Below are 26,378 nucleotides of genomic sequence, written 5' to 3'. Positions count from 1 at the left end.
AGTGAAATGGCTCTCAGGGCCTCAACATTGACACAGTAACGGTACGTCTACACTACAGGCATCGAAAAATGCTTTCAACGCTTCACCCATTCACTTGAATAGGGTGACGTAGAAGATTTTTAATCTTCGCCGAACTGCATTGTGGGGAGCATGGCATGGCTTTGCAAGCATCACGAGCATCTATCGGGGATAGGCTCGATGCTTGGCATCAGCCAATCAAATCCCGTTTATGCAAATCCCGCCAGTACAAGCGCAGCCAATCAAACCGCGTGCAAGCTGGGAGAGCCAGACCGCAGTTCATTTCCTCATATTCCAAACGAGATATTACGGAAGCAAATCACCCGGTTCTTTGCGACCAGAACTATTTACCGGGATACAAACCGGAGGAACCAGGCATGGAGGGAGGTGGCAGAGACAGTGGGTGAAACTGCTAGGTTTTCGCCTGTTTGGAGAGTTTATATCCAGTTTACTTCGTTTTAACATTGCTATTGCTTTGTATGTCGGGGGCGGGACATTCATGTGATTGGTTGTTGGTCGCGTTGCTCGCAAAAAATCGCCAAGCTTCAAACACGCCCAGCTTCAAGATTTGTTGATGCCTGTAGTGTAGACGGGCCGTAACATGCTCGTGATGCTTGCAAAGCCATGCCATGCTCCCCACAATGCAGTTCGGTGAAGATTAAAAATCTTCTTCGTCAGCCCATTCAGTTTCACCCACTGTCTCTGCCACCTCCCTCCATGCCTGGTTCCTCCGGTTTGTATCCCGGTAAATAGTTCCGGTCGTAAAGAACCGGGTGATTTGCTACCGTAATATCTCGTTTGGAATATGAGGAAATGAACTGCGGTCTGGCTCTCCCAGCTTGCACGCGGTTTGATTGGCTGCGCTTGCACTGGCGGGATTTGCATAAACGGAATTTGATTGGCTGATGCCAAGCATCGAGCCTCAAAAGTTGAACATTGTTCAACTTTTGATGCCGATAGATGCTCGTGATGCTTGCAAAGCCATGCCATGCTCCCCACAATGCAGTTCGGCGAAGATTACAAATCTTCTACGTCACCCCATTCAAGTGAATGGGCGAAGCGTTGAAAGCATTTTATGATGCCTGTAGTGTAGACGTACCGTAACGGCCCGTCTACACTACAGGCATGAAAAAATCTTGAAGCTGGGCGTGTCTGAAGCTTGGCGATTTTTTGCGAGCAACCAATCACATGAATCTCCCGCCCCCGACATACAAAGCAATAGCAATGTTAAAACGAAGTAAACTGGATATAAACTCTCCAAACAGGCGAAAAAGCGATCAGTTTCACCCACTGTCTCTGCCACCTCCCTCCATGCCTGGTTCCTCCCGTTTGTATCCCGGTAAATAGTTCCGGTCGTAAAGAACCGGGTGATTTGCTACCGTAATATCTCGTTTGGAATATGAGGAAATGAACTGCGGTCTGGCTCTCCCAGCTTGCACGCTGTTTGATTGGCTGAGCTTGCACTGGCGGGATTTGCATAAACGGAATTTGATTGGCTGATGCCAAGCATCGAGCCTCAAAATGTTGATGCCGATAGGGCCGTCACATGCTTGCAAAGCCATGCCATGCTCCCCACAATGCAGTTCGGCGAAGATTACAAATCTTCTACGTCACCCCATTCAAGTGAATGGGCGAAGCGTTGAAAGCATCTTTTGATGCCTGTAGTGTAGACGTACCGTAACGGCCCGTCTACACTACAGGCATGAAAAAATCTTGAAGTTGGTCGCGTTGCTCGCAAAAAATCGGCAAGCTTCAGACACGCCCAGCTTCAAGACTTTTTGATGCCTGTAGTGTAGACGGGCCGTTAGAGACTAGATGGTTAATTAATTGGAGAATTTAGCTGCTAAACATTCTGATATTTCCATAAGGAGATGGTAGAGACCAAAAAATAGCTAAAAGGAGCGTTTTAGTGGACAAACATCAGGCGGACAGAAAGGCAATTCCTAAAAAACGATTAAAGTTGCTTTGTGACGGCTGGACTTATAAATAAGCAACTGTTAGCTGACACATTCTCCATTTGAACTTACAATAATGATGCCAGTGTTGTGTTTGCAGTCCAAATGGGGCAACAAATATATAAAATGCTTTTTAAAGAAGCTTTTTCAACCTGTCTCCTTTCTTCATCCACATATAATATCCATAAACTAAATGGATTTGATTGTTGAAATCAAGAGACATTTCAAATACATAATTGGTTAACTCATTATCTGATCATTTGAAATCATTATTAGCTAAATGTGGGTACGCAAGCGTTGTTTGTGTTATTCTTTGGTTGACTTGTGAGAGCGACTATAACAATTGTTGTAAAAATTGTTTGAGTAAAGGGCGAGATACCCTGACTTATGTTCTGCAGTGTGCGTCAAACTTCAAATACGCTGAATCAATTCTCACAACGCAACCGCTTCTTTCATTAGTGTTTCTCTGCCTGTTAAATGCCCTCATCTTTCTTAATCCATTTACTGTCGTTTCTGTCAATTATTTAAGGTCTCAAACCTAAAATACCCTTATAGCATCATCAGGGTTGATTTCTCAGGCTCTGCAGTAATCTCCATGACGTGTAAACTGATCCTTTAATAACACTTTTTATAATCAGTAAGTAGATTAAGTCATTTATCATGTAAACATTTGCTGGTTCCAGCTTCTAAATTGGGAATACTTTGGGCCTTTCTGAATGTTGTATGATTGTTAATAGAATATGTGACAAAACAAGCCATTTCAATATGTCACCCTGGGCTACTGCGGGTATTGATGGGTATAATAACTATTTTGTGATGTTTTATAGACAAAGAAATGAGTCAATTCATTGGAAAATAACCGACAGATTAATTAAACATAATAATCATTTGTTCCAGGCTTAATTGGTTCTATTTAAAATTCCACTTTATCAAAGAACAAAGGGAAGAAAATCTCCAAAATGGCTCTAAACGAATGAAGTTAAATATAGTAGTTTGTCCTTTTTATTTGTATGTCGTATATGTGTACATGTGTATTGGGACTTATTATGTTTCAGTTTTTGTTACCTGCCAAAGGACTAGGGATGTAAATAATAATTTTTGCTAACTTGTAACGTTTTTGTACATCCTCTATTTCATCTGATGTTCATTAAAGGTGGGGTAGGTAAGAATGGAGAAACCAGCTCGAGTGCGCTAGAATTTGAAAATACACAACCGGAAAAAATCTGCTCCTTCCTTCAGACTTCCTTACAGAGCCCCTCCTCCAACACTCACGAACGCGCACATGACCAATGAGGGCACGAGATAAGTTCGTGCACAGATGGAATGCTGACAGGCAGGTAGGCCTCAAACTTACCCACCCCACCTTTAAGTTGCACTGTCCCTATCAAACAAAATAAAAATAAAGACCTTTTTGAACATTAAAGCATTTCAACATGTTACAATATGAACCTGTCCTTTTAAACAAGTGTTAATTAAAACAACCTCTGTTGTGTCCTCGTGTCCTTTGTTCTTTACATTACATTATTGCATTTGATGTTAAGGTAAATCGAAAAGTCATGAAAGTAATCAGGTTTACTTACTTTTATGCTATGATACATACACTAAGTATTGATACAAAAATGTTTTAAAGATAACTAGTAATTGTAACAGATTACATTTTTAACTTAAAGTAACCCTCCAAACCCTGCAAATGAACAAAAACATACACATGTTAAATAAGTAAACATAACATTTTGAACATTCCCCATCTGGTTTAGTGCACTCGACTGTTAACCACCTGAACTTTTGAAAGAACATCCATAACACTCATCTGTTTGCAACTCATAAATATTAATATTCCAATTTCTGTATATAGACTATTCTGCACTGTTTATATTATATTTTATTTTATTTACTTGCACTAGTTTATCTGTTTTATTGTGTTGCACTGTTGGAGGAGCCTGTTACCTACACTGTAGCTAAGCACACATGACGATAAAAGCCTTGAAACTAACATCTCCACCAATGCATTAGTTTTCACCGAAAAACCCAAAAGTCACCCGTTCTCCGTCTCGCTGCCCTCTGAGCTCCCACCGGCTCCGAACACAGGCTGCAGGTTGGGCTTATGAATGTTCAAACTGAAGGCACTCTGATTTGCATGGCTGAACACGGCGAGGCAGGGGAACAGGTCAGAGGGAGTCCAGAGACACGAGCTTTTAGAGGGATGAGGCTGCGCCGGGTTGCATGGAGGCGATGTGCTCATTGCTCTGATGTGACCTCACACACAGCGGGAACAAAAGCGGAGCTGCAGGGCTGAGCTGAGATCAAACACCTCACAGAACGCCCGCTGTACAGTAACTGTAAACATTGCAGAGCACGCAGCGACGACTAGGATTAATCATCAATGTTAGCGTTCATTAACACAAAGCCATTTGAAAGACAAACTGGCGGTAATGGCCGTGTCATCAAGCGGTCTTCCAGTTGTTCGCAGAGGGACTGTTTCAGCATTGCACTTATCTCTGTCAGGATGCAAATGTGGTGCACGATTGATCGGAGTGACCACAGAAAAAGACTTTCCGCAATGGGCAAAAAAGTGGTGACAAGACAAGGGTAAATTCAGAAGGTGGACTCTTTTTCCCCTCTCCTCCATTTCTCTGGCTCTTTAAACCTCTCCATCTTTATAGCTGAGCCAATCAATGGCAAACCAGTGTCTATTGTCTGTTCTGTGCTCAGGCCACTGCCCTCCTCCAGCACCCCCCATTACAGAAATGTTTCTTCCCATCAGTGCCTTTACTTATCACTTCCCGGGTGACATTGAACTTCCTATGCCCCGGCCGCCGAGACACATCTCTGAACTCACACAATTACTCTTCATCCCCACTAACAATTTAGTAATGAAGTATTGATTTCCAGATTCCTCTCTTATGGATGATATTAGATTTTGTTTGATAAACTGTGCCTGGGCCTCTAATCTGCACTGTCCCTTTTCCCACTGTCTGTAAAACAAAGTGCCACTGGAGAGATAATGACCAGGGAACATCGATGAACTCATTTCATCAATTTGTAACACTTGACAATGAAAAAGGGCAGGCATTTTTCAAGCAGCAATGTCAAAGTTTATTGCTCTGGGTACGGTCTTATTGGAAGCCAGACATCTTGAGCAGCGTTCAGCTTTAATTTATGGGCCCCAGTGTGCCAGTTACTTTTAAAGGAAATGTTTGGATACTGGGAGGATATTAGTGTTGCACCTGGGTTGTCTGATTTCCACAGCCACCGGGGATTCATGTGTCATGTTAGACAATATAAAAACAGCCGAGGAGAGGCTGAAACTCCAGCTATTTGCCATGCAGGGAAACTGCAGTTTAGGGCATAAATCATGCTGAGGTGTTACATGCATGTCACACATGCACTGATGTAGGAGCCACATAAATGCTCGAATACTAATGTGTTTTGGCTAAACTTTTCCACAGAGAGTCAAATGTATCATCACTGACAAAAGGTACAAGTTAGAATGTAATCTATATTCCTTCGAGCTATTACGTTTTAGATGCATCTTGCCTCAAACAAAGGGATTGCAGACTCTGCATGTGTAAATCTCTTTGTGTGTCTGTGGTCTTTGATAATTGGAAGTAAATATGAACGATGGTCTTCATCATAAAGCAAGATTACAAGTTAAGCCAGGTTTACTTATTTAAGTGTAGGTTACAGTCTGTTGCTATAGAGTGGTGCAGTAGTCTTAAAACCCAGAAAAAAACGTAGCATGTGACCACTTCCGGTTCCATTGTCTCGAAGTCAATGGTATTTTAAACATTTTAGTGGTTACAAGCCGGAAATAAGGTCTGAAGTGAACACAAACATGTGAATAACCGAAGCTTCCACGTGTCATAAAAAAGCCAGATGCAAATAAGTGACTACATGAACTACTTATCGTCATCACACCGACACCAGTCCGGCTTTAGCTTAGTGGTGGTGACTCGCAGCCATGTGACCAGGATGTTGTTTGTTTAGCATAACTCCAGCTTTTTATTTATCCTTAATTGATATCTTATGGTAATTGTACATTTTTTAGTGCTGATTATCAAATGTTAGAATGCTAACACGCAAAACTTGAACTTAATAAAACATTAGACCTGCTAAACACCAGCCTGTTAGCATTTTCATCATTAGCATGTTGCGGCGCTAACAATAGCGTTTAGCTCAAAGCTTTGTCGTGCCTCGTGCAGCCTCAAATAGCTGCTAAACGTGGACTCTAAATCTTGCTTAACCAGACTAAAATGAGTCTGATTTCATCAGTTCTGGGTTAGGGTTGGCTCTATGAAACATATTTATCCTGGTTTGGTTTGTTAAAATCATTCAAGACTGGCTTTTCAGAAAGTCTGAATAGTTTCAGTTGATTACATTTCCTCCAGTATATGCTAAGCTTAACCTTTGCAAAACTAAACAGTTATACATTGAGAAGTACCACCTGTGTTTGGGTGATGGGTGAAGAAACACTGCAGAAGCGTTGCCTCTAAATGAGTTTATCTTTCCAAATATCACAGAGACAACTTTACATGAATCCTCCAACCATTTGTAGATTTTTAAACTTGTGTTTTAGCATTAAATGTATGTGTACTGCATCTCTGTATGCTAAATAAACCCAGTGTTTTCTTTATGTGTGCTCCTGCACAAACAATTTATCTGGTGCAAAGTCAAATCATTTATTCCCCCTCATTCATCCGGATAGAATGAGAGACCAGAGGAACAACAGCCAATTTAGACTGAAAATCCCAGTTCAGCTCAGGGTAATCTGATTTCTCTGCTCCCCAGAAATCTACATGTATAGTGCTTATCAACTGGATTACTGGCAGGTAGGAAGAATAACCCAATTTGAGGTTACTTGTTTCTCTGTGTGTAGTATTCAGTGTCACATTGCATTAGAAGAGGAGGGCTATTGCTTTGTGCAATGGATGCGTTACTTCCTCGCTCCTCCCTGCACAGATCTGGCTGCTCCTGCAGTTGTACGTCGTTTTTCTGCATTAAACCACCACATAGAATAAATGTAAATGTACTGCAATCAGATAATGGCTTTAAGGTATTTAAATAGAAAATACAGGTCAAAGCATACCCACTTTTTAAGCAAGGGACTATAAATGCATCTCCATCCACCATTTTGTGTGCACATTTTCAATTTGTGCATAACAAAACCAGTGAAATGCAGAAAATGTTCATGGAAACTCAAGCTATTGCTAAAAAAGTTGAAAAGGTGATTCAGTTAAAGCAAAATGAGACAAAGCACAATGGAAAAGTATTTGTGTTGTTTCAGTTCTTATTCCTCTTATTTAAACATCAAACAAACAGAAATGTTATATTTCCATTCAAGTGGAAATTGTTTTCACAGTTTAAGGTTCAACATTTTTTTTTTTTATTATGTCATGTGTTGCCGGTTTTTTTCTGTAAAGGTAAAATAGTCCTCCAGGTTAAGAAATTGCATAAAATCGCATAGTTGATGGGAAGAAACATTCATTTCTGTTTTCTTTTTCTTTTTCTTTCATTCTTTTGTGTTCATCCTTCGTTCATCGTATTGTGTACATTGTTTAGGGCCAGTTAACAAATGTTAGCATGTTAACACTAAAAACTCAGACAGTATAGTACATTGCATTGTAAATATTGCTGCATTTTATTTTACAATCTAATAGTTCTCTATCTGGGTTTTTTTATTTACTTTTATGTATGCACCACGACACCAAGTCAAATACCTCGTACGTGTCAACCTACCTGGTAATAAACCTGTTTCTGATTCTGATTCTGACATGCTTGTGTGAGTCGGGATGCAATACAATGTGAGGACAACCGTTTTATATTAACTGTTCTTTGTTTTGTACGTATTCCTTATTGTAGATACTAACATACTTTATTTAGAAAAATGTGAATAATGTTGAACGTAGGTTTTAAAACCCTATTAATTCAATTATACTTTTGGGTGTAAACTTGACCAATTCATGGTGAATGGTTTCATGTAGTGGTGACAGATCCTGCATGATGTCCCACTCTGATCTCAGCATGAGCTACAGGAGGGCTGATCCCCCCCCCCCCCCATCTGCAGATATTAAACAGGGTCTACTACGGGTTGTGGTAACAGATGACCACCGTCCACGTACCCTCATCACCACAGAGGTCAATCTCCCTGGAACAAGAGCTGCTCTCCCTCCAAGGTGATTATTGATAAAGGATGACACGCCAATGTAGACACACGAGAAATTATACTCCGGGGCCAATCACGTCTCCTCTCTTGTTTCTGGAGACGGAGACCTTGCCTAATGTATAAATACTGTGGTGGGACACTATTCCCATACCGACTGAGTGACTATAAAAGAAACGGAGTGGAAACCATCAGGGATGCAGGGAGCCATGTCAGTTTCCTTTAGACACAGTCCTCTTAATATCTTTTAAAGGAAACAATCATCTTTCCTGATGAACCAAAATGTCCTGTAGCAGCCAAGGTCAAGCTCACACACACACACACACACACACACACACACACACACACACACACACACACACACACACACACACACAGACACACAACCACAGTAAATGCATCATGTGTTCAACTGTGCATTATGTCCTCTCTCTCCCCCACCCCCCCCCCCCCCCCCCTCTCCTCTGTCCACTGTGTTTCCATCTCAAGGTGCTGAAAGGCAGATGCTCCAAATGAGTTTCTCATAAAAGAGGTGGTTAAAGATATCACATTAACATCTGAATGTAACCTCCAGGCAGATCTGTTTGTATCTGAAAACTAGACCGTTTGTATTCGTTACAACATGTTTAGACTAGAGGGTGAATTAACTTCCCCTCATTAGAGCATAAAGACATGTGTAATTATGTATTTGTTATGTGCTATAATGTAATTTATGAGGCAATAATAACTGGTTGATACTCAGTTTCTGAATGTTTGATTACAAAATATAAAGTTAAATAAATAATTTTATGTCAATATATAGACGTTCTGTTTATTCATGTATGGAAAATATATATATGGTTGGCTTTAGCTACCTTTTCAGGGACATAAATAGTCAACACGTATGGTTACACATTAATAAACGTGAATAAGTATTAATATACTGACATCATAATCCATAAACCTTTAAAAACTAAAGATCTCCCATGTATTAATTGTTTTATACTGCTTGTATAGTAATGGATTGTTGTGCAATCATTTTGATAGACAATCTCATGGTTTTGAATTTCTTATAAAGCACATGATCGTTGGAAATAAATACACTGTTTTCCATATTGCTGCAGAAAAAGGAGTAGATAATCTCCTCGGTGACATTGTACGTATTCTGCACCGTAGCTTGTTGATTAGAACTGTAAGAGGCGGAAACTCAGGAAAAACAGTTGCTTAGGAGGTGCCATGTCCCACCAATCACTCTCCCTTTCTAAAGGGGCTCCAATGGCACCTGAGGGGGAATCTCATGGCTGTCATCCCAGAAAGCCTGCCGCACTGATGCCTGCTTACCATCTGCTCCCCATATGAGCAAAAACAGCCAATTGTCTCAGTGAAGGCACTTCAATCACACTGTCATCCAACTAATATACTTTAACATGTTTTTCGGGTAGATTTGGACAACATCTTGGTAGAATCTGCAGCTCTGGAAGCCCCTATTTGGCTCGTGTAGATAAGAGTAAATGATCGTGTGTGTGTGTGTGTGTGTGTGTGTGTGTGTGTGTGTGTGTGTGTGTGTGTGTGTGTGTGTGTGTGTGTGTGTGTGTGTGTGTGTGTGTGTGTGTGTGTGTGTGTGTGTGTGTGTGTGTGTGTGTGTGTGTGTGTGTGTGTGTGTGTGTGTGTTTGAAATGTATATCATAGCCATGCCCTGTCTCAGCATGGACTTGGCATCTGACAGTGAAAAAAGCCAAACAGTGGGACCCTGTCAGTGTTACACTTCCTGTAAATAACCCCGCCATGCCTTTGGTTTTATCATTCCCTGCAAATGATTCCGGGGCCCCTCTAGAGTCGACAAGAAATAGCATTATTTTATGGCATGGAAAAAAGAGGAGATAAAAACAGGAGCCAGGCAGAGAAAAAGGGAGATGGGGCTCAAAAAGGTCCTTCAGGGAACATGGTGTAAATGAAGTTCCAGGAATGACACAGGCGAGCAATGAGGCATGGATGGAAAATATACGCTGCACATCATCGGATAGAGATGCCAGTGAAAATGGCTTCATTGAAGTGTCAGCCCTCATCCATCAATCAATCATCCGCAAGAAACAATAACGCTGCGGCGATGGGGCAGCTTTTATGGGGCTTACTCATGGGTATCGGAAACAGCACTTAAGTGTAGTTCTGACACTGGGAGAAAAACAGAGGTGAGGTGCTGCTCGGCTTATTCCACATGCAGGTAGAGCAGATAGGAGGGTGGGGGGGTAAATATACAGTGCCCCCTCTGGCAGAAGAGCTCTGGACAGTTTTTTATCAGCACAACAGCAGTGGATTTCAAGAGAACGAAAAAATACTTTGGGTCTGTTTGAATTTCATACGTTTTATATTATACATAGTGCGTCCCAGATGCTGAGTATGTGGATTTTGTGTAGGAGAGAAAAGGCCTGTTCTATCGCAACAGTCTCACGGCATTTCGTGTTATAGTCACGAAATGAATCTATTGATTCGTGTTCACCAACACAATTTTCGCATTTTTTTCGTGTCACACAGAACGATTTTAAAAGCAATGTATTTCTATTGGTAGTATGTTACGTGCCTGCAACAAATACTAACAAATTAGAAGGAAAAAAAGATAAAAAATACAGATGTCAGTATTCTGAGGCTCTGAGCCCCATTTCTTTTCTTCGCGGACGGCAAAAAAAAGTCCGACATTATATAATTTAAAATAAAAGGTTTAGGCTTAGGGTAAGATATTGAGTAAGAAAATGTTTTTATGAACCACACTACTGTTATTCCAAGACCCGGCCGGAGAAAAAATACGTGGTGCAGGCAGAAACATACTACCAATAGAAATACATTGCTTTTTAAATCGTTCTGTGTGACACGAAAAAAGTGCAAATATCGTGTTCGTGAACACAAATAGATTACATTTATTTCGTGACTATAACACAAAATGTCGTGAGACTGGGTTGTGTAGGCTATAGCCTACTAAATTAGCATGCATTGAGTATGAGATTTAAGTTTATTTTTAATTTGTTATGAAACATCATCAAACATTGAATTGAGTGGAAGAAATAATTTACATTTATGATGAGACATTTTCATTTTATTGTGGCTCAATAGCCAAATTCATGGTTACAAATCCTGTAACACAAAAAAGATGGTAAAAGCATATTTAGTCATAAATGTAGTTGGCAGTAAGCAGTTATTACAGATTCAGTGTGTAACATGCAGTACATTAATATGTAGTATGTCAGTATACATAATGTTAGTAGCCTATGCGATTTTGTACAACACAACAAGAGTCAACAGATGTTAGCAGCTCTGGGAGGCTTTACTAATGCCTAGCCTTCGAGCTAAAGGCTAACATCAGCCAGATTGAGTGTGTAATATGCAACAAATTAATAAGCAGTAGGCTATGTTAGTTTGCGTAATGCTAGTATGGGATTTCAAATACAAAAACAGGAATCTACAGCTATGCTAGCAGCTCCATGAGGCTTTACTAAGGCCTAGCCATGCTATGAGCTAAACGCTAACATCAGCATGCTAACATAATCACAATGACAATGCTAACATGCTGATGATAAGGAAAGATGTATACAATGTGCTTACCATCATATTTAAATGAGTTAGCATGCTAGCATTTGTTTATTAACATTTAAAACAAAGCACAGCTGAGGTTAATGAGACTGTCAGTAAGTTTGCGTTTTTTGGGCAAATTTGCACTTCCCAGTTGATTATTTAAGCTAGGGTGACCAGACGTCCCCATTTGTATTGGCCTGTCCCCGGTTGAAACTGTCCCCGGTTGAAACTGTCCCCGTTTTTAAATATATGTTAAAAACACATAGCAAGGTGAAATAAAACGTTTCATGTCAGGAAACACTGGGTAAACAGACAGTGGTCGAGCCAGCCCCCACTTCAGAAAACACAGTCAAGCCAGCCCGCACATTGTATTGCAGTGCGCGAATAAAATAGATAGAGGCCTGTAAAAACTGCCTTCAAAATAAAAGCGTTTACTTGGTCAATAACAAATATACCTAAAAGACTCACCAAACATATTCATATATACTGGAGCTTAAATTAAGAATTATGTACTATATAATGTGATCAATAATAAATTAAAACAAACTACGTATAACTGCCACATTATAACTGAGTGAATGTAAAATGTAAGGATACAGTTATGAAGACATATCTGACATTTCCACCGGGTGACTAATTTCAATTGATGTTGACACCATCTCACAACACTCCTAAAATAACATTACTTTCTGAAGCACAATTTAAAATGTATGCTGTTTAAAATCTCAAATTAGATCTATTGTCCATTTATATTTTGATTATTATTTATTTAGTGAAAACCGTCCATAATCAAAGAGTCATTAGAATTCAATCAAATACTTATTTCACTTCAGGGTGATAGCAGGAGACCCCATCTAGTCAGAGAAAATCAAGACAATCTGATGAAGAATTTCAAAATAAAATACTTTTGAAATCTCATATATGGGCTATCGTCCTTCTGTTTTTATACAAGAATAAATAAAAAACTGTCAAATTATCAAAGACTTATTTCACTCCAGGGTGATAGCAGGACACCCCATCTAGTCACTCAGAGAGAATCTGGACAATCTGATGTACAGTTTCAAAATAAAAGACCTTTTGAAGTCTCATATATGAGCTATCTTCCTTCTGTTTGTATCCAACAGTTCAAATGTTCGAATGACATTAAACCAGAATTGTCCCCCTTTTTTCTTTAACAGTGAAGAAAATTGGATATGTTAATGATATATTGACCGCAAAACTCAATGTCCCCGGTTTTAATTTTGAAAATCTGGTCACCTTAAATTAAGGAGAGTTCAAATGATAGTTAGCTCATCCTGAAGCGACCATAAATGTGTGAGCCTAATGGCATGTCAATCTATCAGATAGTAGTTTAAACATTTTCCCTAAAACCAGAATATGTCTGCTGTTGGTGTACAGGAAATGTGGGAAGTCGCAAAAGTCTGTGAGCTTCATCCTCTGGGGACCATGAATGTTTATCCAAAATGTTACGACACTCATCCATTTGTTGTTGAGATGTTTGTGTCTGGAGTAGTAGACAGGCATATCTTTAAAAAGATTTGTAGAATACAACAGTGGCCCATATCTCGAACTAATCCAGTTATTTTGCATCTATTTAAATATGTAGCCTTTTACTTTCTCTTCAATTTATTGTCCCTTTTTTTAGAAACAGGCTGTTTAAGTAATTTAATCTGCTTGCTATGACATCATATTATAAGCTTATATAATAACCAATCGCTGTATTTACTCACAAAATAACCTCAACAGACCAGAGGCACAGAAAGTAGAGCAACACATTCTTCCAGGCTTCAATAAGCTCACCCAACATAAAAATGAACAAAAACTGCTAAATGGTCCAACAGTCGCTTTTGGTGTATGTGAGCCCTTTGATTTCCCTAAACCAAGTCTCTTGATGGCTTCTCTGCAACATGAAACATGACACATCATCCATTATTCTGTACATGTGCCTTGCTATCTCAGCCCGCTCCATATGGCCCCTGTTGTCTCCAGACACCCAAATCCCTTTCCTGAGGCCAGGGGCTGTTTTTGTGGGAACCATTACATTGCTCCTCATCCTCAGAGGAATGGGGTGGTGATGATGATGATGAGCAATCACAGCCAGAGCAGACTTTCTGCCTCAAATTCTGACAGGATATTCAACAATTGACCGTATCTGCTTTGTTGGCCCAATTGCTAATTCATGCAAGTTGACAATCTGGAGGCAACAATTATGAGAGATGAAAGCAGTGGAAATAAGAGGAGAGAGCACTTAAGGGGACGGAGAATAACACAAAGTTTACTTTTAAAAAGGAGGGAGGGAGGTAGGAGATTTTATATTCATACTACAGGAGGAGAAAAGGGGTGGAATTGCTTAACAAAGCCTCTTCTAAAACCAAACACACTGAACAGATGAATGGATGGCAATGCGGGCATAAAATGCCATTTGTGTATTGAGTTGAAATGTCTGCTGTTTGAATTCTTATCACACAAAACCTAATGTGACGAGAAATAAACGTGATAAGGAGCTGTGTGAAGACCTCAGGTGTTTTACGCCAAAGCATTTGGAGAGAAAAAATCCCAAGAGAATTTGCATGAAACATGGGTATTTTCCATGTCCTTGTCCAGATGCATAATTGGCAATGAGACATGGTATTGGGGAATCAAAAATGAAGTGGGCAAATAAATAAACAAATCTAGTAAATGAATCAAATCTGTTGCTTGTAGACGAAGAAGCTGAGAGATGCTAGGTTTTGTTAATCTATTTTTTCTGCATTACTATGTCAAATAATGATTTCTTTTTTACAAGCCCAGCTGTGATGGAGCTTAATGAAAGAGAGGCCTGCAGTGCCATTCATCTGCAAGGTATAAAGAGGTAGGTAAAGGTCAGGCCATATTTCTGGCAGATATACACAAATCTTAATGTTTCTTGAAGCACCCAAATTACAGAGAAAAAGTGAATATTCAAATTGTATCTTTGCCTATTTAAAAAAAGGCACTTTTGAAATGAAAGAGCTCGCAGCACTCTGGACACGGGGATGCAGAGTAACAGGATGCATGTCATAAGCTGTTGTCGACTCGCGTTCTCTGCCATGCCTCTGCACTAAGTTTGCCATATAGTGTGGGGGAATATGAGGGTGATGCTAAGTGAAATGCTCATTTTGCGTTTGTGATTACCAAGGCCCATGGGCGATATGCACTAATGTGAGCTAATGCAATAGATTACACAGTGCTGGCCCAGGGGAACAGACAGCAAACAGATGTGGTCTACTCAAAAAGGGAGGAGGGGTAAGAGAAAAAAAAAAAATCAAAGTTTAAAGTGTTCAATGTGCTGAAGATTGTCTCTTGCAATTTGTTGTTTACAGAATGCACGTCGTGATAGGTCCTGTCAGGCGTCTCCGTGTGCAGATATATATCCAACAATAGTGTGCTTGTGTCTTTTAAAGAAGACAGAAACTTCTCTCAGAAACATTTATTTTTCAAAGAGTAAAAGTGCACCGAATCACAAAGCACTGCACACCAGGTGTTGCCTTTGATAGCTGATTGGCAACACCTGTGTGACATCATCAATTAAGGTGTGGAGTGGACACAGTAGGTTTGTTCATTTAAAAGCAAAGAGAACAGCATTTTGTTTGTCCCTTGTAGAAAAGTGTACTTTTGAGACAGACGTTTGTATTTTAAAGTGTACTTAGAAGCAAGGTTAATAAACATTCCTTTATTTGGAATATAATTCTGTTATTATTTATTCTCACCTGGCCACAATAAACAGACTTGTAACGGACTGTACTGCATGCTGCTCAAACTGAACATGCAAGGCTTTGAAATCTGACATGGTTCAAATCTAGACTTTGTAAATACTGCTCTCTAGTGGTCAGTCTGGATCATTGAAAGTAAAAGGAGTACACATCCTGTATTCTGTCAGTCACATCCGACAGCAGCCTACCAATTAAAGTTACATTGAAAGCATGTAAGGCCTCAAACTGCCGCTACATCTGTACATTTTGCAAAGGGCTTTGCATGGGTGGAATATTGTTTGAAAATATATGTTAGTACAGTCTCCATTCAAAATAATCCAAGGCACACTATGGGGATTTTACTTGGCTAAAAATGTATAGCCAAGTGAAATCAGTGCATTGTAGTTCTGCTCAAATCTGAGTGTGCTTTGATTTTTTTTTTTGACTTGCTTAATATACATATTTGAGACCATTTACAACCTACATTAGAGTAGATTGCCTATCAATAAAATAACCAAAATGAACACACAGTTTTTTGCCTCACTTTATTATTGAAATGTGTCGTACAAATCTCAAACAATATTTTCCTTTTTACATAAGTACACATGTAATGTGAATTCCAAACACAACAAAAGAAATAACTTAACCCAAGCCTTTCAAAGTGGCAGAAATACTAAATTACACAAAAGACTAAACGGCTCGTAAATGAGTTTACCTGAGACGTTATGTTCACAGTGTGTATTTCATCGAACCATTTATCAACCATCTGTATATTTCCTCCAAACTATAGTGATGCATCTACCACCTGATGACATCCAGGAATGACTGCAACTTGAAACTAAATAACACTTTCATTGCCTGAACAGTGACAAAATGTAACGTCCAAAATAATACAGCATCGCCATTTGATAACAGAACTGGTGAGATTTAATATATATTACAGCGTAAGGATTTGAGGCACCACTATAGCAGATGAAAGCTGTTTTCAAAAAGGACAAATATTAACCAAACAATCGGTTCTGTGTTACAGTTAATGGTGCGCCAGAAGTGGCCTCAGCAGACTAACACAGAGATGCCTGACAAACACATGTAGTTATACAAGTCTGTCTAGTTATACTACAAATCAAAACATCCGTCTCAGATCGATAACTAGGAGCAGAGGCTCAGCTGACATGATGGCTACAGCAGCTTTACAAAAATAACAGCGTGACAACATGAGGTAGACCACTCACACACACAGGACCTGGTACTGTGGCCTGTGTGTGAGCCATCGAGTTACTAAACAGAGAATCCCCACCCTTCAGTGCCTTGGAGAAGGGAAACACCACGATAGTGCTTCATTACTGCCTGTACATAAACAGTAAGAGAACAGAGCAGCAATTTTACACAAAATGTACATTACTTTACTTTATATATTTTTATCTACTGAAAGCTTACAGATATATTTATGTCATCCCACAAAGTGTACTGTTATGTCATAGACACTTACAGATATCTGAACTTTAGCGTGGGTCAAATTTGGATTAAGCAACAGTTTTGAATAGAAACAAATATCACCGTGTACACCAGTTGATCTTCAAAGAGAGATGATCTGCACTTTTTATCCAAAAAGAAAATAAACAGCCTCAGCCATGAAATGTCAATGCATCAAACGTCCCTCTTCTGAAAATCATATTACGTTTGGAGAGCCTAATGAGCACAAACCATCTCTCTTAAATCCTAATTTGAACAAATCCTCCAAGAAATTATGGCTCAAATCTAATTATTTTCAATATGTTCAATTATGACTTTTATATCAGCACCAGGAAAAGCATTCTGGTCAGGGTTCACAAATCAGAAAAAAAGAAAAGCTCTAGTTGTTTGTTCTTCAAAAATATGTGTCCACCTTTTTTACCTTGGTGCCACTTTAGGTGCTTTTGTCAGTGGTCCCGTAGCGCTGGTGAGGGAAAGGGCCCGAGGAATCTCTCCTCTGGAGGCTGGGCATTGTGGGTAAGTGTTGGTACAGCACAGTTCTGCCTGAGGAGGAATATGATATGTTAACTCTACAAACCGCCAGGCTATGCAGACATAAAAGTCATTTCCTTTCTTGATCCAAGGTTTCAAGGCTTTTACTGTTATTCGTACAGTGAAGTTATGTCGATGGAAATCTTAGGCCACAGCCTCCTCCAACAGCGCAACACAATAATACAGATACAAGTAAATACAAATAAACATAGCAAACATAATACATGTCAACTTCATTTTCAATCTGTAAACAGGACGAGCAACTTCTATATTTTTAAAGTTCTCTTTTTACCATGGTGTCTGTTATTTCTTTTTTTCCACTTATTGTGTTTTAATTAATAAAAACGTGTGCCTTCTTTTTTATATAATATGAGTGTTCTCTTTTGAATTAATCTGCACTATACTCTTGCTTGCCGTATATTTCCCCGGTGCAGGACAATTAAAGACTTCTGGAACATACCTGCTCTGGGGTTGGCCAGCTGCCCGGGGTTCCCTGCGGTGCTGTGGTAGAGGGAGGCCAGCTCGTTGGGGGAGTAGGAGCGCAGGAGGTTCATCATGCCCCACTCAGCGTCCAGACTCCCTCCTAGAGCTGCGGACGTCTTCAAAGAGCTCTCGGAGGCTGTGGATGGACCCGGCATTTGCGGCATGCTCTTCCTCCCCGAGATGAGCATCCTGTTCCCTGTTGCTCCTCTGAAGCCCAGCATGTCCCCGGGGTCCGCCTCCCTGCCCGTAGGGACCCCGCCGTATTTTAACCTCTTGCCCGAAGGTTCGCCAAAATCCATTTGAGGGAGGTTTCCGAACCGGCTGGAGAGGCAGAGCCGGGCAGCATCCGAGTGCCAGATGACTCCGCTCCTCACCGGGTAACTCCTCTCCCCGATGCCCACCCTCTCCGGGGGGGCCGTGCGCTCCATGGTGAACTTGTTGCCTGCGTTTGGTTTCATCTTGACCTCCGTGTACCTGGAATATTCCGGATGTGTGTCGATGCTGCGCTGGGTCTCCTGGACAGCCTCCTGCACGGGGGCACGGATAGGAGAGTGCTTTGGGGGTTCGGGGGTCTTTTCTGGTGGTTTCGGAGGTTGGGGGGGAGGGGATTGGGTTCGACGAGGGTGGCGCCGGTCGATCATCGGAAGGGGGATGACGTCTTTCCCTTCGAGCGCAGGGGGGCAGCCTGTCAAACGTTTTACTTTCAAACAACTGTTCTTTTTCGCGCCGTCTGACTTGTCTCTATGAGTGAGCTTCTTGTGCATGATCAGAACCTCGGGGTACATGGTTTTGTACGCACACAACGAGCAGGAGATTGTTACCGATGCATTTTTGGGGCCGGCGGGGACGGAGAGAGACACTTTTAAGGACAGATTTAACGGGTCCTCCTCGCAGTTTTCGTCTTTTATCTCCTGCACTTCCATCTTCAGGCTCACGGGTACGGGACACTTTATGAGCGAACTGTCCGTCGGGGAGTAAGCAGACTTAGCGGTCGAATTCTCATACTCTGCATTAATCTGGGCGAGGGGTTTGCCGATCTTGCTGCTTATGCTTTGAAATCTGTCCTCTGGCGTTCTGTTGGTGCACGATCTGGCTGCGGGGACCCAGAGTTTGGATCTATTCGGCGCGGGACTTTCCTCACTCCCATGTTTTTTATCGTTAAGAGAGGGCGTGGGTTTGCTGGGGATGTCCACTAAGGGTTTGTCCTTGTGGCGGCGGTCCAGGTGATACTTCAGTGAAGTCTTCTGGGCCGCGGCGTAGTCGCAGTAAGCACACTTGAATGGTTTTTCACCTGAAACAAACAAAGATACAAACACCTAATTATAGCATAGTTTCAAATACAAGGCAGAATGATTTCCATTATTGAGTCATTGAAACGTGTTGGACATACCTGTGTGAGTCCTGAGATGAACCGTGAGGTAGTAGCTGGATCGGAAAGATTTGCCACAATAACTGCACGCCTTTGATCTGACCTTTGATCGATCAAAACCATCCTCACCTTTGAAAATAGACGCAAAAACATACATAGAGAGGAATAAGACCGTATAAAAGCCAAAAAGCAGGTGTTATAATCTCTCCCATCAGCAGGGGGAGCACTTGGTAAAGTTCTTTGTATGAACAACAACTCCTAAATCCCAATTAGGACAGTATGAGAATGAGAGTGTAATGTAATTTACCTGGACCCAGGTTTTCTGTCAACGCTGCTTCCTCAAATCCTTCCTCGCAGCCTTCTTCTGCGTGCTCAAATGAGCCTACTCTCGACAACTTCCCTTCCAAAGAGGAAGTGGGACTGTCTCCGCCCACTCGCTCTCGCTTGTGGACCCGGGAGTGGAGAACCAGCTGGTGGTAGGTCCTGAAAGTCCTCTGACATTCCTCACAAGTGGTTGGCCTTTCTTTGTGTTTGTCTTTTTGCATCAGAGACCTCCGCTTCGGCGCTGGGTTTTCTGCTACAGCCTGAGGTCGGAGCTCCTTCCCGAGGCCTTCTTTGGCGCTTTTGTCTCCTTGTCCCTCAGACCAAATATTATTTAACTCCTCCTTATCTGAGCCGCATTCCTCATTGTCTGTGCTGGCTTCCTGGCCGATATCTTTAATATTGTTAGGGCCAACTGCTATCTTGCCCTTTGTTGCGAGTTGCCAGGCCTGATATGTGTTGAATGGATCCAGCTGGGGAATCCATTTTGATGATCTCTCTGTTTTTCCTAAAGAGCGAGGCATGAGGTTTAGACTGTGAAGAAAGGTTTCCTGTTTGGCAGTGGTGTCTTCCATTTCCTCGTTGTCTTTATCTTTGCCGGGCTCCACCTCTCGATTGTGTACCTTACTGTGCTCAGCCAAACTGTCATGGTCGGGGAAGAAAAAGCCGCACACCATGCACATTTTGTAAACAGTGCTCACATGTCCTGGAGGAGTGTCCTGGACGATACCGTTGACCGTGGCGGGGGTCTCCAGATCTTGCTGGGACTTGCTCTTTGCTCCTGGTTTCACGTGCATCTTCATGTGGTTCTTCAGAAACCACGCCTCTCTAAACCTCCGTCCACAGAAGTTGCAGCAGTAAGTGAAGTAGTCCTTGTGCTTCCTCATGTGGGCCTCCAGCTCGTTGGCATCTTGCAACACCTGTCCGCACACGATGCAGCTGCGAACCTCCTCCTCCTCCTCCTCCACGGGGATGCTGCTGAGTTTGGACCAGGGTCTCTCTCCTGGGATCCTGAACTCTGCTTCCACTCGGAGCACAGCCGGCTCAGAGAAGGTGGAGGGGTGCTGTGTCAGAACGTGGGGTCCTAACTCGTCCTGGTGAGTGAACGTGTGATCACAGAACATACAAGAGAGTGGCACACTTCCTCCTGATTGCAACACCGCCTTCTCTGAGTAGGTGGTGTGTGGTGTCATGCTGGAGCCGGGCCCTGGGGTGCTCGCGTTACTATAAAGAATATCTTGGGCAAGTCCATCTGGGCTCTCCACAAACGGTGACAGAGAGTGAGTTGGCATTTTGCTCTGAAGGGGGGGGGGGGGGGGGACGCTGCACACACTGTCCGAGTTATTAGGGACCTGAAACAGAAGGAAAAGTATCTTTAGACTCTGCTGTATGTCAACACAGAATCAGGTAGCTGCTACTGAATTGGAGATTGAATACATTTATAAATATACAGAGAGAACGGCCTACCCTTAAGACTGAAACAGGAAACAAATCTCTTAAGCAATCAACTGCACAGACAACTTGTTTCCTCTCTGTACAGGTCATTGATAAAACATTCAGACATGGCTTTGAACTGCTCACAAGTATTCTTTTTACTAATTAACTTTCTTCAGTTTGGAAACTCAAAAGTGTTAACAATAATGTAAGTGGAAAATATGAAAGAGACAGTGAAGTAGAAAATATCAGAACTATCATACATTTACATTATGTGTTTGCAAAAAACAAAGCTTTAAGCTACAATTGTTTTTCAAAATAATAGTTGATGATGATAGTGAACTAAAGTTGAGTCAAGCTATTCAAATATCACTTAATTAAAACAATATAGCCTTTTTTTTAGCCTTTCCTGGACAAAAACATACCTTTACTCAATTTGACAACTATGTTTTTTTTTCTTTTTAGTAAACCGAATGAAGTATTGGCACTCAACAACATTTCAAAAACAGTCAAACATGTAAGATATAAAACGTTTTGATGTTATACTGGCCAACAGCGCCTGTCTGCCTCACATTGTTAATTATAAGGAAGCTCTAAGGAGTAAATAACCTTACATTTATTTTCCCTTTGTCTGACTGTTGAATACTTCCTTGTTTTTGGTCTCAGTAGCTCTTTTTGTGTGTGTATCATGAACTGATGACACAGACAGTACAACGTTGAAGAAATCCTCATCAACTTCTATGTTTGTTTGTCCCAAGGGTGGAGCGACTGGTAGAGCAAGTTCAATTAATACTAAAAGGTACTATTGCTACAAAAGCAAAACAGACAGCAGTCCACTTTACAGTCTCAATATCTATTAATCCACACTTTATTTTATTTAAATATACATTGAATAAGTATTAGAATGAATAGTTACACCTGGGGAAAGTAGTTGGTAATAAATTGTTTATCGTTTTTCATTGAACCACCTGTATCTCCTCAATAAACTTCAGCATTGTGGCAGGTTGTGCAACTAAGTACATTTACTGAAGTACTCTACTTAAGTAAATAATGTAGGTACTTGAACTTTACATGAACTTTACATGAACATTTTCACATTATGGTACTTTTACTTCACTATATTTGGTTGGCCAATGTTGTCCCCTGCATTTATGTTACATATTTAGTTACTTTGCAGTGTTAGATGAATAATAAACTGACACATACATTATGATATATTAGTATAGGTTAGGTTTAACAGTAGTGAGAAGTGAAGTGATAAACATATAAATGCAACACTAATAAAAATAAATAAAAAGGTCTGCCGTTTTAATGTGCCTTAGTGCATAACAAGTACTTTTGGTATTTTTCTAATGCTTATACTTTTTTGGGAAATGAAACTTAAGTACAAATTTGAATGCATATTTTGCTTGTATTTTTACCCTCTAATATTGCTACTTTTACTTAACAAATAATCTAAGTACTTCTTCCACCTTTGGTGCAAAATGTTACTATTTTTGAGAGGGGGGAAGTAACTATGTGCATTTACTGAAGTACTGTACTTAAGTACAATGTTGAGGTATGTATTTCCATTTTATGCTACTATGCTACAATTCAGAGGGAAATTGTGTCCTTTTATTCCACTGCATTTATTTTTTTCCTTTAGTTACTAAATAGGATTAATGTTGTGAAATATAATCACCGCTTAAATCAGACTTTAGTTACACCTGGAGTAAATTCACAAGCTACCCTGCAGTAATGTATACAAAGTCATTAAAACTAGCTGCACCTTTACCAGCTTTGAAGACAGACAATAATTATAATCAAAACGTATCATATATTATTCTGAAACGGGCCAATCTGCATAATAAGTATTTTTACTTTTGGTACTTTAAGTATATTTTGATACTTTTCTACTTTTACTTGAGTAACATTTTGAATGCAGGACTTTTACTTGTAACATAGTATTCCTACACTCTTCTACTTTTACTTATATACAATATCTGAGTACTTCTCCCACCTCCGCTATTTTCTTTACCATTATGACTTTGCCTTGTTGAACTTTTGACTTAACCCAGGTGGGACCATGCTACTGTCGATAATGACCCAGTGTGATTTTTTTTTAAAGAGCATGCCTGCTTTGTGTGAGGCAGCGTTAGCCACCTTGTTATTTAAGTAAACTCAGTCCTCGTTAACACCACTAGTTTGCTATGGAGTGGGGGATGCTCAAAGTCACTTTAACATTAAACCCTTTAAGTTTAATCAAATTAATCCAAAATCAAAGAATGTTAAGCGTTGTTGCTATAAGATGTCTATGTGTGTATAATAACCAGAACACGAGGGTGACTTCTTTTAAACGATCAACTTAAATATATCAATAATGGCTGATTTCTTCAAAGAATACGCTTTACATTGAGTGGAAACACGTTCCTCTAGCGAGGATTTCATGACAACAAATGAACGATACATTGTGTACTTACGATGTTGATTATTCATTTGTTTAACGCCATTTCTTAAACTAAAACCTCGGATAAAGTTAACGTAACCACGACAACGTTGACAAAAACAGACTCGAATTCTCCCTAAACGTTAGCACACTTTGTGTTGTCTTCGAGAAAACTGCAGAAAGTCACCAAACAATACCTTACCAAGTGAGAATTTCCGGATTAATAATGACACTTGATACTACGAGCGAGTCAATTCAGGAGTTCAGAGCGAAGTGTGTGACTTCTCGCTTCTTCTTCATTTCACATATACACGCCTTTTTGTTCTGGGGGAAAACAGCTCACCTATTGAATTGTTTGAATGTGAATCATATTTGTTCGAGTCCTGCTCCTCACTGTGTGCAGCTGTTGAACTCTGAGGCGCGCTCCCTCCTCTTCCAACGATTCTCACAAGGGGAAGATGGAAGCGCGTGCACGGCAACCCCAAAAAACCTATAGGGCAGTCACGTGGTCGACGAATAACATAAAAGGGATTTAGATAAGTGTAAAAACCTGGTAAAAACACGCGAATTAAACCGTAAATGTTATGTATTTCACAATGAGTGTCTTTATTATAGTGATGCCATTACATTAATACAAAACAATGAAACTGTCAAGCACAACACATACCATCTATGTAAAGAACCATAGCCCTTTGTTTTATGTTTTTAACATATTTTTTAAATATTAATAATTATATATTATCATTATTTTTGTTACGTGTATTCTTCTCTTCTGTATACACCTATGCTTTTTTGTTAGTTTGTATTCGAAGACACTGAAAGCCATGTTGTTTTTACATGACTTTTTCCAATAAAGATCTTAATCAAGAAAAAAAACAATGCGAATGAGGTAGAAAACATACATGCGTAGGACTGATGTAAGACTACGAGATCTTGCTTCGTCACCAGATACAGGTATGGCTGTTTTGGACACTTATTAACTGTCATGTATATTAAATCACCCATAATACACTTCCATTATACGACAGTCTAATGTGTTATGTCTAACTGTGTTTACTTCACTGACTTTGGCCGAGCTCGTATGATAACGCGTCTAAAAGCTACTTTAATGTATATAAACAGTCACCGAATTGGTTTCTTTATGCAGATTATGGCCACAGGCTACACAACAACACTGTTTCTTATGTATTGCTGCAGTGAACCTACCTAAAGTGTAACCCTCCGTCCACGCTCTCACGTCATGCATCAGCCACCATGTGGAGATGGGGGAGGGGTGCCTCAAACTTTTCACAGTTACATGAGGTTTTTTTCTTCTTTTTTTTTTTTGCAGAAGCAGGTTGGTCGAGTGAGTCATGATATAAATCGGCTAGTTCCCATTTATAAAATATGCAAAACGTACCTTAAAGTATGACGGTTTTATGTGAAATTTGATTTGTGGTGACCTAAAAAAAATACCTTTTATAAAGCCATATGCAAATGCATGTGTTTGATCATCAAGAGAGGGGGTGGATCCCTAGAGTCCCTACAGCCTAGATAGGGGCATGTCCAACCTTATAAGCTATTCTAACAAGTCTAATCACAATACTAAATTATGACAGGGATAATGAAAAGTCCCTATAAGGTTGCATTGACACAAAACATAATAATAACATAACATAAATAAGATGAAAACACTGATTTGTATAAGATATAGACAATCACACCCACTTGGTAATGTGAAGTTAAATAGAAAGCCCCTCCTCCACCCTAACAAACAGACACCAGGCATTGATGGCAGCCTAAAGCCATACATTGTATAATCAATGAGGATATTCAGTAGACTTCAGTGTACATTCATTATTGAGCCACACACACACACACACACACACACACACACACACACACACACACACACACACACACACACACACACACACACACACACACACACACACACACACACACACACACACACACACACACACACACCCTAGTGGCAGTAATGTCTCATAAAAAGAAATAACATTTTATCAGTAACCACTCCCAGTTAAGGAACAGTGAACAAAGACAAATGTTTTTGGCTGGATTGTTGTCTTACCCTCCCTCTCGTATAGGCAGTGATAGGGTTTTGACTTTAGGCCCATATAAAAAATGGTTTTGTTATACTAACTGTTACAAAACAGGTCAGACCAATCTGCTGTTCCTAAAACACAATCTGCTGGTTTGACAAGCAGACGTTTCCAAAGGCACCAATGAAGGCCAGATACAAAAAGAATAGCCCCTTGTCATGTATAAAACATATCTTATAGTAAAAACGATTGTATTGTTTATTTCGTAACTTCAAGTATTGGGTTAAATAGGCCATGTGTTGCATAAGATGTGTTGGGGAACTTCAGTTTTTTTTATTTTTTTTTGCTTTCTCTTTTTAAATCTCCATTATCATCAATATACTTACTATATATACTTTTTATTATATTTTCATAAAGTCATCTTATTTGTTTTTGATTTATTTAGTTGCATTTTTCTTTTGTTTTCTTTCCTTTTTTTGCCATTATCGGTATTATTTACATATAATATTTATTATTTAAACCTATTTATTTTTCATTAATTTAGTGCACTTTTCCTTTCTTTTTTCTTTTCGTTTTTGCCGCTGCTTTTAATTGATATATTCATATCTTAAACTGTAACTTTTATTATCTTTGCTTTTTAATGCCATTTTCTTAATGTCTTTCATTTTTGTAAAGCACTTTGAATTGCCTTGTCCCCCCAAAGGTAGTTAAAGTCATTATTGGGGTTAAAGTCCCCTCGTAGGTGGTTAAAGTGCCCTACGTGTGGCGTCTTGGTTTCAAGACCCTGGTTCGCGGAGGACACCAAAAAAGTCCTAGAAAAGACCATTTAAACTTAACTAATGTGCATTTAAAGAGAAGAGGAATAGTTAAACTAAAAAGGTACCATGGGGTACAGGAATTAGTTTTGG

General features: G+C 40.1%; 1 protein-coding gene across 3 annotated transcripts; it reads right to left on the bottom strand.

Annotated features, from left to right (window-relative positions):
• Positions 1-15,914: 15,914 nt before the first annotated feature.
• On the bottom strand, positions 15,915-24,743 carry znf217 (zinc finger protein 217). 3 transcript variants are annotated; one of them, XM_079677687.1, is made up of 6 exons: positions 24,629-24,661; positions 23,766-23,912; positions 19,550-20,915; positions 19,264-19,371; positions 17,851-19,164; positions 15,915-17,402 (listed from the first exon to the last, which is right to left on the bottom strand). In XM_079677687.1, exons 3-6 carry the CDS (start codon positions 20,853-20,855, stop codon positions 17,293-17,295), a joined length of 2,838 nt encoding a protein of 945 aa, XP_079533813.1. In that variant the 5' UTR covers positions 20,856-20,915; positions 23,766-23,912; positions 24,629-24,661; the 3' UTR covers positions 15,915-17,292. The 3 variants fall into 3 exon arrangements, with proteins under 3 accessions (XP_079533813.1, XP_079533815.1, XP_079533814.1); XM_079677689.1 differs by lacking the exon at positions 23,766-23,912 and having other exon boundaries at positions 24,629-24,743; XM_079677688.1 differs by lacking the exons at positions 23,766-23,912; positions 24,629-24,661 and adding an exon at positions 23,625-23,759.
• Positions 24,744-26,378: the final 1,635 nt, after the last annotated feature.

The sequence above is a fragment of the Notothenia rossii genome, assembly GCF_949606895.1.
Source record: "Notothenia rossii genome assembly, chromosome: 4".
Classification (NCBI taxonomy): domain Eukaryota; kingdom Metazoa; phylum Chordata; class Actinopteri; order Perciformes; family Nototheniidae; genus Notothenia; species Notothenia rossii.
Note: the sequence above shows the minus strand (reverse complement) of the source record. Positions and strands in the feature narration are given on the sequence as shown.